The sequence below is a fragment of the Malaclemys terrapin genome, chromosome 10 (genome assembly GCF_027887155.1).
Source record: "Malaclemys terrapin pileata isolate rMalTer1 chromosome 10, rMalTer1.hap1, whole genome shotgun sequence".
Classification (NCBI taxonomy): domain Eukaryota; kingdom Metazoa; phylum Chordata; order Testudines; family Emydidae; genus Malaclemys; species Malaclemys terrapin.
This window is the reverse complement of record NC_071514.1, coordinates 18,706,285-18,719,481: the sequence shown is the minus strand read 5'-3', so window position 1 is coordinate 18,719,481 and position 13,197 is coordinate 18,706,285. Positions and strand designations below refer to the sequence as shown.

The 13,197-nt window shown below is 40.1% G+C and overlaps 1 protein-coding gene across 8 annotated transcripts in view; it reads left to right on the top strand.

Annotated features, from left to right (window-relative positions):
- PDE8A (phosphodiesterase 8A) overlaps positions 1-13,197 on the top strand; it is a 258,360-nt gene that overhangs the window by 196,969 nt on the left and 48,194 nt on the right. For all 8 annotated transcript variants that reach the window (XM_054042371.1, XM_054042376.1, XM_054042368.1 and 5 more), the window contains exons 3-8: positions 1,594-1,784; positions 3,149-3,205; positions 6,999-7,056; positions 8,657-8,745; positions 9,001-9,079; positions 10,941-11,078. In XM_054042371.1, the coding sequence (XP_053898346.1) occupies positions 1,594-1,784; positions 3,149-3,205; positions 6,999-7,056; positions 8,657-8,745; positions 9,001-9,079; positions 10,941-11,078 (612 nt within the window). The remainder of the gene's footprint in view (positions 1-1,593; positions 1,785-3,148; positions 3,206-6,998; positions 7,057-8,656; positions 8,746-9,000; positions 9,080-10,940; positions 11,079-13,197) is intronic.

Genomic DNA, 13,197 nt, shown 5'->3' with positions numbered 1-13,197 from the left:
TTTACAGATAGGGATACTGAGGTACAGAGAGGTTAAATGACTTCAAATCTATGGCAGAGCCAGGAATACAACCCAGATCTGCTGATTGCTGTTCTGTGCTTTTGCTACAAAATGATCCTTCCTTTCTTAAGATTGTTATAAATTAACTTCACTAAAAATAGCCCAAACTATTACATGTTTTTACCGAGAGTTTAGCATAAACTACTATTCGTTGCTATAAAAGGAATCTGAGCTAAATGAACACAAAGTCCTTCACTCTTACAAAAATATGCACTACATGTAAATGTTAAGATTTATTGATAGACATTCCACCAACCGGGTCCAAAGTGTAGCTACCACTGGAATTCTTAAAATAGCCCAGAAGTATAAAGTTCAGCAGGATGTGGTGTGAGTTACAGAAGCTATACATTATTGTTTGACCACAGTATACATATCTTACTGTAGTTTGATTAAATTACTGAACGTTTTGGTGTTGTGTGACAATGGCCAAATTCTGAAAGTGACTTTATTGCCCCCTTCCAAAAATGGACACACACACTGTATTATCTGCAAAAGCAGCATTAATTAAAGGCCCATATTCTATTCTATCAAACAGCCCAAATCAAGCCTCTTCCTCACTCCCTACACAGTGTCATCCTGATGCAAAGCCTATTGCAGTCAATGGCAATTTTTCTGTAGACTTTAATGACCTTTGGATCTAGCCTCTTCAACTTCTGTAGCACCTTCCATCGTGGTGCTCCGAACACCATGCAAACATGAAGGAATTAAGCCTCCCCGCACTTGTATGAAGTGGGTAAGCATTATTCTCCCCATTTCAAAGAAGCACAGAGACATTAAGCTTGCCAAAGGTTACGACATGAGTTTGTGACCGAGCCAGCCCTAGGTCCCAGAATTCCTGACTCTCAGATTTTTATTTTAACCACAGCACACTCCCTCTGGAATAAATTGCAAGGCAGACTTTGCCTAGGAGTCATAGCTGGGGCAAGCTGCATATACAGGAATACCACCCTTGACTTCAGAACCTCATAAGCTCACCAGGACTCCGATAGTTCTTGCTATTCACAATATTTCAGGGGAGTCAGGATGAGATGGAAGGCCCAGCACGTTTTCCATCATACCACTGCAGCATCTGTGCAGATTTTCCCCACAAATTATTTAGCCTGTGATTCTAGCAGTGTTAGCAAGTGGACATCCTGTACTAAGGCCCAGTCCAGCAAAGCCCTTAAGCATGTGCCTGGGACTGCTCACATGCTTACAGTGACACCCGTTTTAAGTGCTTTGCTGGAACGGGGTCAAAGCAAGCGAAATGAAGGAAAGTTACTTGTATATCTATACAAGGACATATTACAGACTATTTCTATGATAAACCATATGTTTATTGTTATTACACACACTGTATTCTAGTTTTAATAGTGTTCTCATTAAAATATTCCTTGGCTCTATCAAAAACAGTCTTATTAAATACTGTATGTAAATCTTGTAAATGGACTTCATTAAAGTTTTCATAAAGTGGCTTAGGACTTGTAGAAATAGCAGCTGTATTGTATATTTAAAGATCTTTTAAACATGATTCACTCTGTTTTTTTGACTCAGGTACTTTTAGTGTTTGCCAAAGAAGATAACCAGAGTAATGGGTTCTGTTGGGCCTGTGAGAAGGCTGGGTTTCGGTGTAACATTGCCAGGACACCTGAATCTGCGCTAGAATGTTTTCTGGATAAACAGCATGAAATTATCATTATCGACCATAGACATTCCAGATATTTTGATGCAGAAGCTCTATGCAGGTAAGTTCCATAACAATGGAATTTTAAAACTAGTATTTTTATTATAAAGGAATAGATGGAAACTCAGAATGTGATTATAGGCAGGAAGAATGTATAAAGTTATAGTGAATCTGTTGCCACAAATTTGTCATTTATATATTAGCTTTTTGATAAAAATCTAGAAATGTGCAAAAAGCAATGAGACCTGAGGGGGGTACACAATTGTTTTGTCATTTAAAAAGCAATAAACAACTGCTGAGACTTTATTGCCAAAGTGAGGCTGAAGTGCTGGAGTTTCAAACACTTAGACCCACAGTTGCATGCCTAATTTGCAAACAGAAGTCTGGGAATTTCATACATAAATTCATTTAATTATCCATTTATATGCATAGGTGCTGGAACTAGGGGTGCTGCCACACCCCTTGGCTTAAAGTGGTTTCCATTATATACCGGGTTTACAGTTTGATTCAATGGCTCTCAGCACCCCCTCTCTAAAAAATTGTCCCAGCACCTCTGTTTGTATGCTCAATTTCTTGAAATTTCCCATGCAACTACATGTGCAAATGAGGCAACATTTTGTGTGCACAATTGCACACCTACAGTGTTTGTAAATCTGGCCTGAAATACATAATCTTTCTCAAAAGCCTTGTAAGTATTACAAATTTACTCCAAAACAACCCCCACAAACTACTATAGCACATGAATAAGGGGGAAAATATTCTTTCATAGCTTTTCAAGGACTGAAAATGCAGCAGTGTCTTGTTTCACTGACTTGCAAGTGAAATACTCCCTATGTCTAGACTAAATAACTGATAGGGCTTGGGGGGCTGGGGTCAGAGTTCTGACTGCGGGTGAGTGTGGTGGGGTCATGACACTGGGACAAAGGCTTTACTCCTTGTTAAAATAAAGGAATTAGTTTAAGATCTTTCAGGAGAAGGCAGGAGAGCATTGGTGTTCCCCTGGTTAAATTTTTACCACCCAATTCTTGAGCAGAGTAAAATGCTCATTAACTGATCGAGGACAAGTCTGGAACATGCATAACTTGCATGTTATGGCTTCTTTTGGAATGGAGCATTGTGAATGTAGTGTCAATATGGGCTTTATGTCATTTGTGAGGGGATGATATTTGCTATTCCCTCACCGGGCTTGGCTAAAAGCTAGACTAATCTACAATTTGCATGTTGTTTTTTCCACTGACACTCATAAACTGTTAAACATAGTCTTCTTTTGTAATTACCAAACAAGCTGGGGACTCAGTTTTGATTTGGTTTTGGTTTTGGTTTTTTAGAATTAAGCATTTAAGAAAGGGATTTTCTAGAGACAGTGTAGGATTTATTAAAGGTGAACTACAGAAAGGTTAAGTGATCACGTTTCTTTATTTTAAGGTCTATCAGAACAACTACAGCCTCAGAAAATACAGTCATAATTGGTGTAGTACGAAGGTAAATTGCAAATATCATTATTTTCCAATGTAAACAATCGAATGTGAATCTAATCATTGCAAAGGCAAATACTAGAATAATAGCTCTAAATCAGAACACTTTTTATTGTGTTGGTGACACTATACTTTTACTGTGCTGTGTTCACCATCCTCTGCTGTAGGAGGGGTGTCGCCTTGCCTTTTGATTTCTGCATTGTACCAGATATTTTCCCCCCATCACTGAAGCTTTTCAGAACATGATTTGACCAAAAAAAATAGCACTGTGTGCCAAGCGGGGGAGCCTTCTCAAGGCTGGATGTTTTAGCACTCATGGAAGACCCTCCTTGAAGCTGTCAGTATCCCTCGATACAGAACTGCACAGTTGGCCTGTCACCTCTTATCCCTTCTCCATGCCCTCTTTGAGTGGATGCTTTGTTCACTGCTGTCTAGGGAGACCATTTGTCCCAGTTTGCCAGGATTGCCCCTGTATCAAAGTCCTGTCCTGCTAATCCTGCTTGTTCTTCTGAAACTAGTTTTGTTGCTGTTTCAGTGAAAGCCTCTGGGAGGGTTGTCCAGACACCTTTACCCACCCCCTGTTCTAGTCTCTCCAACTCCTTCTCCATTACAGATCCAGCTCTGTTAGTATTCCTTACCTTTCTGTTGACGTCAGGCCCAACGGCTGCCTCTGTCCTGGCCTAGTGAGTCACCCCCCACTCAGTCAGTCTTGATCTTGGCTACCTCCTCTTTTTCTCTTGTTTGATTCTGCTGCACTGTGTTTGGAGTACAATCTTAGCAAAAAGAAGCATTGGCCAAAAGAAAAATAAGCTGGCAGGTGGCACTTTAGGCCAGGGCAAAGGAAGCTGCTGGCAAATCTTATGACTGTGACAACTAGGTCACATCCACAGTCGTGGTAGCCCTTAAAGCTGGATTGGCTTTTATGAGAGTGATTTAAAGGGGGAAAAAAGAAAATAAGGGAGGGAGAGAGGAAACAGCAGCTCAAGAGCTTCTTGTCCTTCACCAAAAAAAAGAGAGAAAAAAAAATGGCACACCCTTGGTACTGCAGGCCAGCTGTTCATTAGTAAGGTAAGACCAATTTGAACCTGGCTTGCTAAATCATAGCCATGGTAGGAATCAGACTTCAGAGTAGGAAGTTACTCAAGGGGTTTTTCTGCAGTTACTTTTTCTTTTTCTTTTTTTAAAAAAAGCTCACATGGTGAATACTGTGATAAGGATAAATGCTCTTCAAGAGAAGATCTCATTAAACTTGAGCTCTCCAGCCTTTCAGACCACTCAATGTCCCAGCCTGGTGTAAAAGGCTAAGAAATAAATTTGCATTGCCCTGGGGGTATGTCTACAATGCAATAGGAGGTGTGGCTGCAGCTCAGGTGGGCATACCCGTACTAGCTAAAACTAGCCGGGACAATGCAGCAGCCTGGACCCTTGCACGGACTAGGACTGCAAGTACGTATCCAGGGTGCGGGACAGGCTTATACAGACCAGGCTGACGCCTGTGCTGCCACGTCTTCACTGCTATTTTTAGCCAGGCTAGCTAGATGAAAGCAAGCGTGGGTATGCCTTCCCAAGCTACAGCACACCTCCCATTGCAGCATAGACATGCCACGGGATCGATTTTCTGCTGAATAGTACATTGTACCACTATGTCTTCACTGACCAAAAATAAAGGTGTGTTTTTACCATAAGAACGTGGCAAGTCAAGGCACTGTACTTTTAGCTCAAGGTAAGCAAAGTGAGCCAACCGTAGGCAGGGGGTATAGTGCTGACCTCGCCTAGCAACCTGACAGTAAACACAAATGCCTTGTGTCCATTTAGGATTTTACTGGGAGCTAACGATCATGTGTCAGTTATCTTACTATAGAAAAACCACTTTTGTGCCAATGAAGACAAAGCCCGTATTAGCTAACACTTAGCAGAGGTTCTTCTGTTGTGCATAGGATCATTTCTCTCGAAGCAGGTTTCAACAGTTCATTTAGTTTTCTTGCCAGAACCTTTTTCTTATTTCTTTGTACTCCTGGGAGGCAGCATTATCGAGTCGTTAGAACAGGGAACTCATGGATTCTAAGGCCGAAGGGACCATTGGGATCCTCTAGTCCAGGGGTCGGCAACCTCTGGCATGCGGCTCGGCAGGGTAAGCACCCTGGCGGGCTGGGCCAGTTTATTTACCTGCTGATGCAGCAGGTTGGGCCGATCGCGGCCCCCACTGGCCGCAGTTCGCCATCCCAGGCCAATAGGGGCGGCGGGAAGCAAAGCGGGCGAGGGATGTGCTGGCCGCAGCTTCCCGCCACCCCTATTGGCCTGGGACGGCAAACCACGGCTAGTGGGGGCCGCGATCGGCCGAACCTGCCGCGTCAGCAAGTAAATAAACTGGCCCGGCCCGCCAGGGTGCTTACCCTGCCGAGCCGCATGCCAGAGGTTGCCGACCCCTGCTCTAGTCTGACTTCCTGTGTAGCACAGGCTGTAGAACTTCCATACAATTGTTCTAGAGCAGATCTTTTAGAAAAACATCCAAGCCTGATTTAAAAATTGTCAGTGATGGAGAGTCCACAATGATCCTTAGGAAATTGTTCCAATTGTTAATCACTCGCACCATTAAAAATGTATGCTGTATTTCCGGTCTGTATTTGTCCAGCTTCAATTTCCAGCCATTGGATTATGTTATACGTTTCTCTGTTAGATTGAAGAGCCCATTATTAAATATTTGTTCCCCATGCAGGTACTTATAGATTGTAATCAAGTCACCCCTTAACCTTTTTCTTTGTTAAGATAAATAGATTAAGCTCCATGAGTCTATCACTATAAGGCATGTTTTCTAATCCTTTAATTATTCTTGTGGCTCTTCTCTGAACCCTCTCCAATTTATCAACATCCTTCTTGAATTGTGGGCACTAGAACTAGGCACATTATTCCAGAAGCTCTCTCACTGGGAGCTAAGATACCTAGAGCTATTGTCTGATCTGCCACTGACTCTCTGTCTGACCTTGGGCAAGTCCCTTAATTTAGCTATGCTGTTTCCCCATCTATAAAATAGAAATAATCATACCCACTTAGAGTGCCCTGAGGTTTTCAAATCAGAAGAACTATTTAAATGCAAGCTATTACATCATCTGCTTCACCAGCCTCCATTACCTCTGATATACTTTTTAACCACACCTAAAACAATTGCCATTCCTCCAACTTCTTCCATTCCAAGATAGACACATATCTTTTTAAATATTGAAAGATTATATGGCCAAGATTTTCAAAAATAATGAACGATTTTGGTGCCTCTTTTTATGGGCGTCCACCTTGTCACACCGTAAAGAGTCCTGATATTCAGAAAGTGCTGAGCACCAGACTTTGGAAAACCAGGCCCTATTGAATGTCCCAAGTTAGACATCAAGATTTGAGGCACCCAAAATCACTAGTCACTTTTGAAACTAGTTGGCCACGTCAACTTTCAAGTTCACCATATTTTCCATTAGCCAAGGATGGCAACAACAGTAAAGAGTCAAGCATAGAAAAACATGGACTAGTCAAGCAATTTCTGAAGTCTATTGGCTTGAAGCATTGGTTTTTTGTGTTGCAAAAAAGTTAGGGAGGGTACTTGAAAATGGAAATGATAATTTTGACGTAACATTTACTGAAAATTAAACTTAACGTTCAAGCACAAGAAGTGTATTTGATTTACAGTAACAAAACTGTAATGCTTGGCTACATAGTGTGTGTTTTAGGCCCCAGTCCTGCTAAAGATTATTTTGTGGGACCAAGACTGAATGAGCAAAAGAGGCATTTCTGACTTTGTCATTCTGTTTTGAAAGACATAGTGATCGGGAGGAGTCATCAATATTGCCACTGATTGCAGCAGGCTTCACAAGGGTACGTATGTATTGTCAACCCCTGGATCGTTCTGTAATGTGTGAACTATGATGTAATATGAGAAGCTGTGTTGCGGTTTGGTTTTCAGTGGTCCGGTTTGTCAGTAGTCCAATCTGCAAAGCCTCACCTTCTGTAGTCCATTGTTCTATATTGTCTCCTTCTGAGCTAGCATATCCCAATGGAAACAGAAACATGACTACTTCAGAGAGCATCCTAACTATCAGAGACTCTTTGTATGCTTAATTTAAAAGAAATTTAAAAGCATTAAACTTCTTTTCCTAAGTATATATGGGCAGACTGACCCATTAGTAGCCATACTGTAGCAGAGCTGGGAAGTAGCTTGTAGTGAACAATAGGACATCCTATGGGGAATTTATGCTATCAGATACAAATTCTCACCTGTACAACGGGCTTCAGACATTATCAGGTGCTATTATCTATTGTCTAGAGTCATCAGGAATGCATTACACTGAATCTGTTCCCTGACAACTATCCCAATTAAGCAGGTTTGGTGCTTATTAGTGTGTCAGTTAGGTGGATTCTTCAGTACATTAAGCTGACAATGGAACAAAAAGTGCATGATTTATAGTGAGACGAATGGTGCATATTCACTAGTTTGTTTACTACTCTGTCATAGCGCATTTGCATCCCTCTCCTTTGTAGTTAGACCTCAGTGCTGCAAATGCTAAAGGATGGGAGTAATTTTATTCATCTGAGTAGATCCAGTGACTTCAGAGGGACTACTCAGATGAGTAAAGTTATGCAGAATGCTTATTTTCAGGATTAGGGGCTTGACAGCCTTGGCATTATCTTAGTAGAGCCCATTCCTGCAATTCTTACTCCTGATCAACTCCCCTTGAAGTCCATGGCACTTTAGCATGTATGAAGATCCAAAGGGCTTGTCTACACTTGGAAGTTGTTTCTGATTAAAGTAGGGGATGTATTTCAGCTGTTCCTGAATAACTCCATGCATGGATAGGCTTATTCTGGAACAAGAGTTCCTTGTTTAATTTAACCCACTTTGGTTAAGTTAAATAGGAAGATGGCACTTTTATTACAGAATATGTGTCCACACATAGAGTTATCTGGGAACAGTTAATCAGGAACAGGTTAATGAACAGGAAAATGAAAACACACTAGACAAAGGCTAATATTTTCTCATTTAATAGTCAAAAAAAGCATTGTTTGTTTCTGTTCATGAAATTATGACCTGGAAAGCTATACACCATGTAAAATTAGTGTTGAAATCTGACTTTTTTGATTAACAATATGATTTAATTGTTATTTAAACTAAACAGCATGAAGACAAATAATTTTAACAGAAATTAGTTTGATCCTATTTATTGACTTTATTGATAGTCACATTGACGCAGCATGCTCTTTTTATCTTGTTGTTACACTTTATTTTCTATTGCTTTTTTCAAAATGTAACACCTGGAGGAAATGCACCAGCCTGATGAAGTTTCTAGAGCTCTTTACTTGTGAAGTGTTCATTTTATGCATTCCTGATGTCATTCATAATTTATTTTTTCTTTAAAACAGCATATCTTTATTGACAGAAAAGTCAACTGCTGAAATATTTCTAACTTTTCATTTACAGAGATATGTAGAAAATTCCAATATAATGGCCTGTTACAATGAGCTAATTCAGCTGGAATTTGGAGAAGTGCGGGCACAATTTAAACTAAGGTAATTTTACCAATTTCAAGAAACATCAACAATAAAAAAGGCCAAATTTATTCTCATCCAAAAAAGAATATTTCTTCTTACTATATGGATGCTCACTATAGAAAATTAGTTTGCCAAATTAGTATGTCCCTATTAATCCCTAAAGCACAAACTCCTGCCAGTATTTGTGTTTTTTCTGTTGTATGATATTTTATATCTACCTTAAGAGACAAGTAAATTAAATCTAATCCATTGGGGTTTTTTTCTGTCTACAAGGGCTTGTAATTCAATATTTACAGCACTCGAGAAAAGTCAAGAAGCCATTGAGATCACAAGTGAAGATCATGTAATACAGGTTTGTTCTAGTTATTTTTATAAGCATAAAATATTGTTCTGTGGATTCACTAAATTTTATTTCATCCACAATTATGTGTACTCTTTCTTTAAAAGAAGTTCAAGCATCTGAACAGATGAGAGAAATTCAGCTCTCATGTACAATTTCCTCAGTTTAAAATATCCTGTTTAAACCAAGTCCATTTAAAAAAATAAGTAATCTTTGAGGTTATGCTGCAGATCTGGCCCTCAGTCTTTTTGTGATGCTTATTTCATATATTGCTGATAACTGTTGGTGAACACAGCCATGGTTTTATAAACTTTCTTTTCCTAAAGTGTTGCAAATTAATTTAATTTTTCTTTAAAACCTAGCTGCAAGCGAAGCTAATTCCAAGTGCAGACAAGGCCCCTGAGTGTAAGTTTTAGTCAAGTTTTAGCAAATGTCCACAAATGACTAGAATAAAATCACAAAACTCATTTCCTTGAAGCTCGTTGTCCTTGAAGACTTGAATCCATCCCTCTGTACACACTGGGGCTCAGACCAGTTTAAGGAACAGAATTTAAACTAAATTTGAACACAGACCCAGTTAACCTGGTTTCTGTGATGGTATGGCCAGCTAATGGGGATGAAGCCAAATCATATTGTAACTCTGTTTAAACAAGATTAGAATAGTTTTTTAAAATGTGGTATTGAAGTGTTGTTTGTTCCATCTACACTCACTTGCTAAACTGATTTAAAGACTGACTGGGTTGGAACCATATTTTTGAATATGGTTCCCCAGTTCCCAAACTAAAGTCAGCACAGACAACGCCTAGCTCTCCGCTCTTGAAAGGCTAATACATGAATCCAGCCTGTATGGGTGAACTTTATTGTAAGTCAGAGGTGGCTAAATTTACTGACAGTCTTCAGAAGTTCGAGAGCCGGGATGCGTCTGCTGGAGCTCGGGGCTTCAGCCCCACTCCTGCTGAAGCTGTGAGCCCCGGCAGGCACGCCCCACAAGCCTGAAGCCCCAAGACACCCGTCCCAGCCCGCTGGTCAGAAAGCAACCTGTGGGAGGGAGACGTGGAAGGTCACATGCCCTCTCCTCCCCTCCCCCCAATTTTTGCTAGGGTTTGCTGGCCCTGCTCGGTCACATAGTGCTGCCGGGGATAAATACATTAAAGATTGTGAGGCATTCAAGTACTATGGTCATGGAAGCTATATAAGTACCTAAGATAGGTAGATTAGAGTGAGTGATTGATCACAGGTCTAAACCCCTGTGTAGGCGGCATGTAGGGACCCCATAGAATTGGAGTGGCAGTGCAACCCTCAGTTTACGGATAACAATTCCCGCCTCCCAGCACTCTTAGATTCCCCTTCACACAGCCCATTTTCTTGAGCTTTGTGAGGAGGGCCCAGAGATGACCCCCCTCCCCAGTCCTTGACTGTTTCATAGAGAAAAAACAGAATTTAGCAACATTACCATTTAATACTCCTCGGCCCTACAAAATCTCTCCATCCTGTTTGTGACTTTCACAACATTGAGATTGGCTTCGGTTTGAAGACTGAAAGGATTCATTTTTCAATAGTATTTGTTGTCTATAATAACTCCTTGGAAATGCAAAACTATGTTGTATTTCATAACAAAATATATTTTCCTCTCTCTGCTCATGTGTGCACACAGGCTTGTTTTGTAAGAGCACCAGGCTTCTGGAATGGATTTTTGTTTTGTTGTGTTAAAAAAATATTGAAGTGTATATTTTTATGAATAATACATACAAAGACTTTTATCTCAGCTTAGTAAACATACCACTAGGTTTAACAAGGTAGATCAAAATGCAGGTCTGTCTTGACTTTCTTCTTTTAAGTATTGTGTTTAATGAGCTTTGGTTTTATTTCACAGTATGTAAATCCTGCATTTGAAACAGCGATGGGCTATCAAATAGGTGAATTAATAGGAAAGGAATTAACTGAAGTGCCTATAAATGAAAAAAAAGCCGATTTCCTGGATACTATTAATTCCTGCATAAAGATAGGAAAGGTAAGTAGCAGTATATCATTTATCATTCCATAATATTATTACACACTACCTGTCGGAGTGATAATTGGCCATGCGTAAAACACAACATAGACTTTACAGGCATGTAACATGCGTTCTTTGCTTACTCACACAAGTAATCCCATTGAAGTCAATGAGACTAGTTGTGACGAGCAGGATTTGGCATATAACATACTAACCTGGGCTCCAGTCCTCTTCACACTGAAGTCAATTGCATTCATCTTATTGACTTCAGTGGGAGCAGGTTTAGCTAGTCCTCTCAATTGCGATAATAATGGGCTCAATCCTGCAAGGTACAGAGGAGAGCCATGTACTCCTCAACTCCCATTGGTACTTTGCTGCATTGGGTCTTGTAGCGCTGCTCCTCACTGTAGATTCTATTTTACCCACATTGAAAACCAATCTTGTGGTATCTCACTCTCATTGTTGTAACTCCATACACTTTAAATTATGGGTCTGAGGATGTGACAACCTTACTGATGCTAAAGAAATGAATCCCACATGATTCAGATCTTTTCATCCAATTTGTGTGTGCGTGCGTGGACATATGTGCCCATGCGCCCCTTCATAGTATCCCATATTTGGTATGCTTAATAATGGTGAAAAACAATTAAAAGAAATCTCTGAGAACAATAAATATTCTATGTTGGTGGGAAAATTCTTATCAGTGGTAAAAAAAAATTTTGACATTGTCAAAACATAAAGCTGTGTAATTTATAGTGTAAGAACGTGATAAGATGGAGTAATATATTTCTAGAATGGGAACTGAGCTGAGTTTAAAGAGGTTTGGGTCTCATCAAGAATGACATTTTCCTTTTTGTAAAGGTTACTTTCAGTTAAGTTGCATGGAAAAGTAAGAGAGTAAAACACACTCTTGTGTTGTTTCTATGTAGCGTGTGTTACATGTATGTGTATTACTCACTTTACATATGTAGGGCATATGCTGCATGCACCAAAAGGTGCGGAAACCTAAAAGGGAGGTGGAGAATAAGGAAACTAAGGTAGCTTGATATGAAAGAACAAGTTGTCCAGTGGCAAGTAGATTAGAACAGAACCACACTCAGGTTCCAACATGATACATTGTAGCTGATTAGCAAGCTCAGAATTTAGAAACCTTGAGAGAGAGGCATGTCATTTCTATCACCCTAAAGAGACATGTCAGCTTTCAACTGCCAGGCCCTTTTCTTCAACAAGAGAGGTAGTTCTCTAATGGCTAAGGAACTCTCTAGTGGATTTCCATTAGAAATACTTATTGCATCAAGGAAGTGCAGGGGAGTCAGATGGCTTCACAGTGCGGATATGGAGGTTGATAACAGATTTTGCTGACTGCCTCATAGCACTGTGGTGTTCCTCTGACTCTATTCTTGTTGTGGCACTATGTGAGTGTGCATCCTAGTATGTCTTGGAGCTGACATTTGCATCTTGACAGCAAAGCGTAAATGCCTTCTGAGGCCAGTGAAAAGATATGTCATGGTACCCTATCTAAGGAGACACTGATTGTGGTGGTAACATGAGGAATTTTCTGAATCAGCTGCATTTGCAAAGATGTGCCATGGCATATCCACAAGGCTGAGTCAGGGTAGCTAATTGGGTCACACTGGCTGTCTGCTGGGAAACACCACGTTATTGACAGTGTGGTGAGATGTTAAAATTAATTACTAGTGTTATGTACATCTAGGTATTGATGCATCAAGGCACTAACGCAAAGATGTAATTAGTCACACTGTGTACATCAAGGTAGTAACATGAGTATTCGTCTAGAAAGGCAATGATGTGTCTCTGTGCAGATGGAATGTGCATCTGAACACGAAACTGTCGTGTCTGGATATTGACTGGAGTGCTGGATCCAAAAGACATCCAAGGGCTAAAATGATGGCGCTTCACAGTTCTGTTGCCTCTGTGAAGGTGCATCCAAATAAAGACACGTGGTACAGGTCGGATACCATTATGTGGTGTTCATTAAGTTAAGAATACAGATCAGTTAGTTCTATTGGGCTTCATGACTACAGCATCTAGTATTCACGATATCCAATTATCATATTTTCAATTATTTTTAATGTAATAACAAAAATGTCTCTAACAGAAATGTATTTTTAGACTA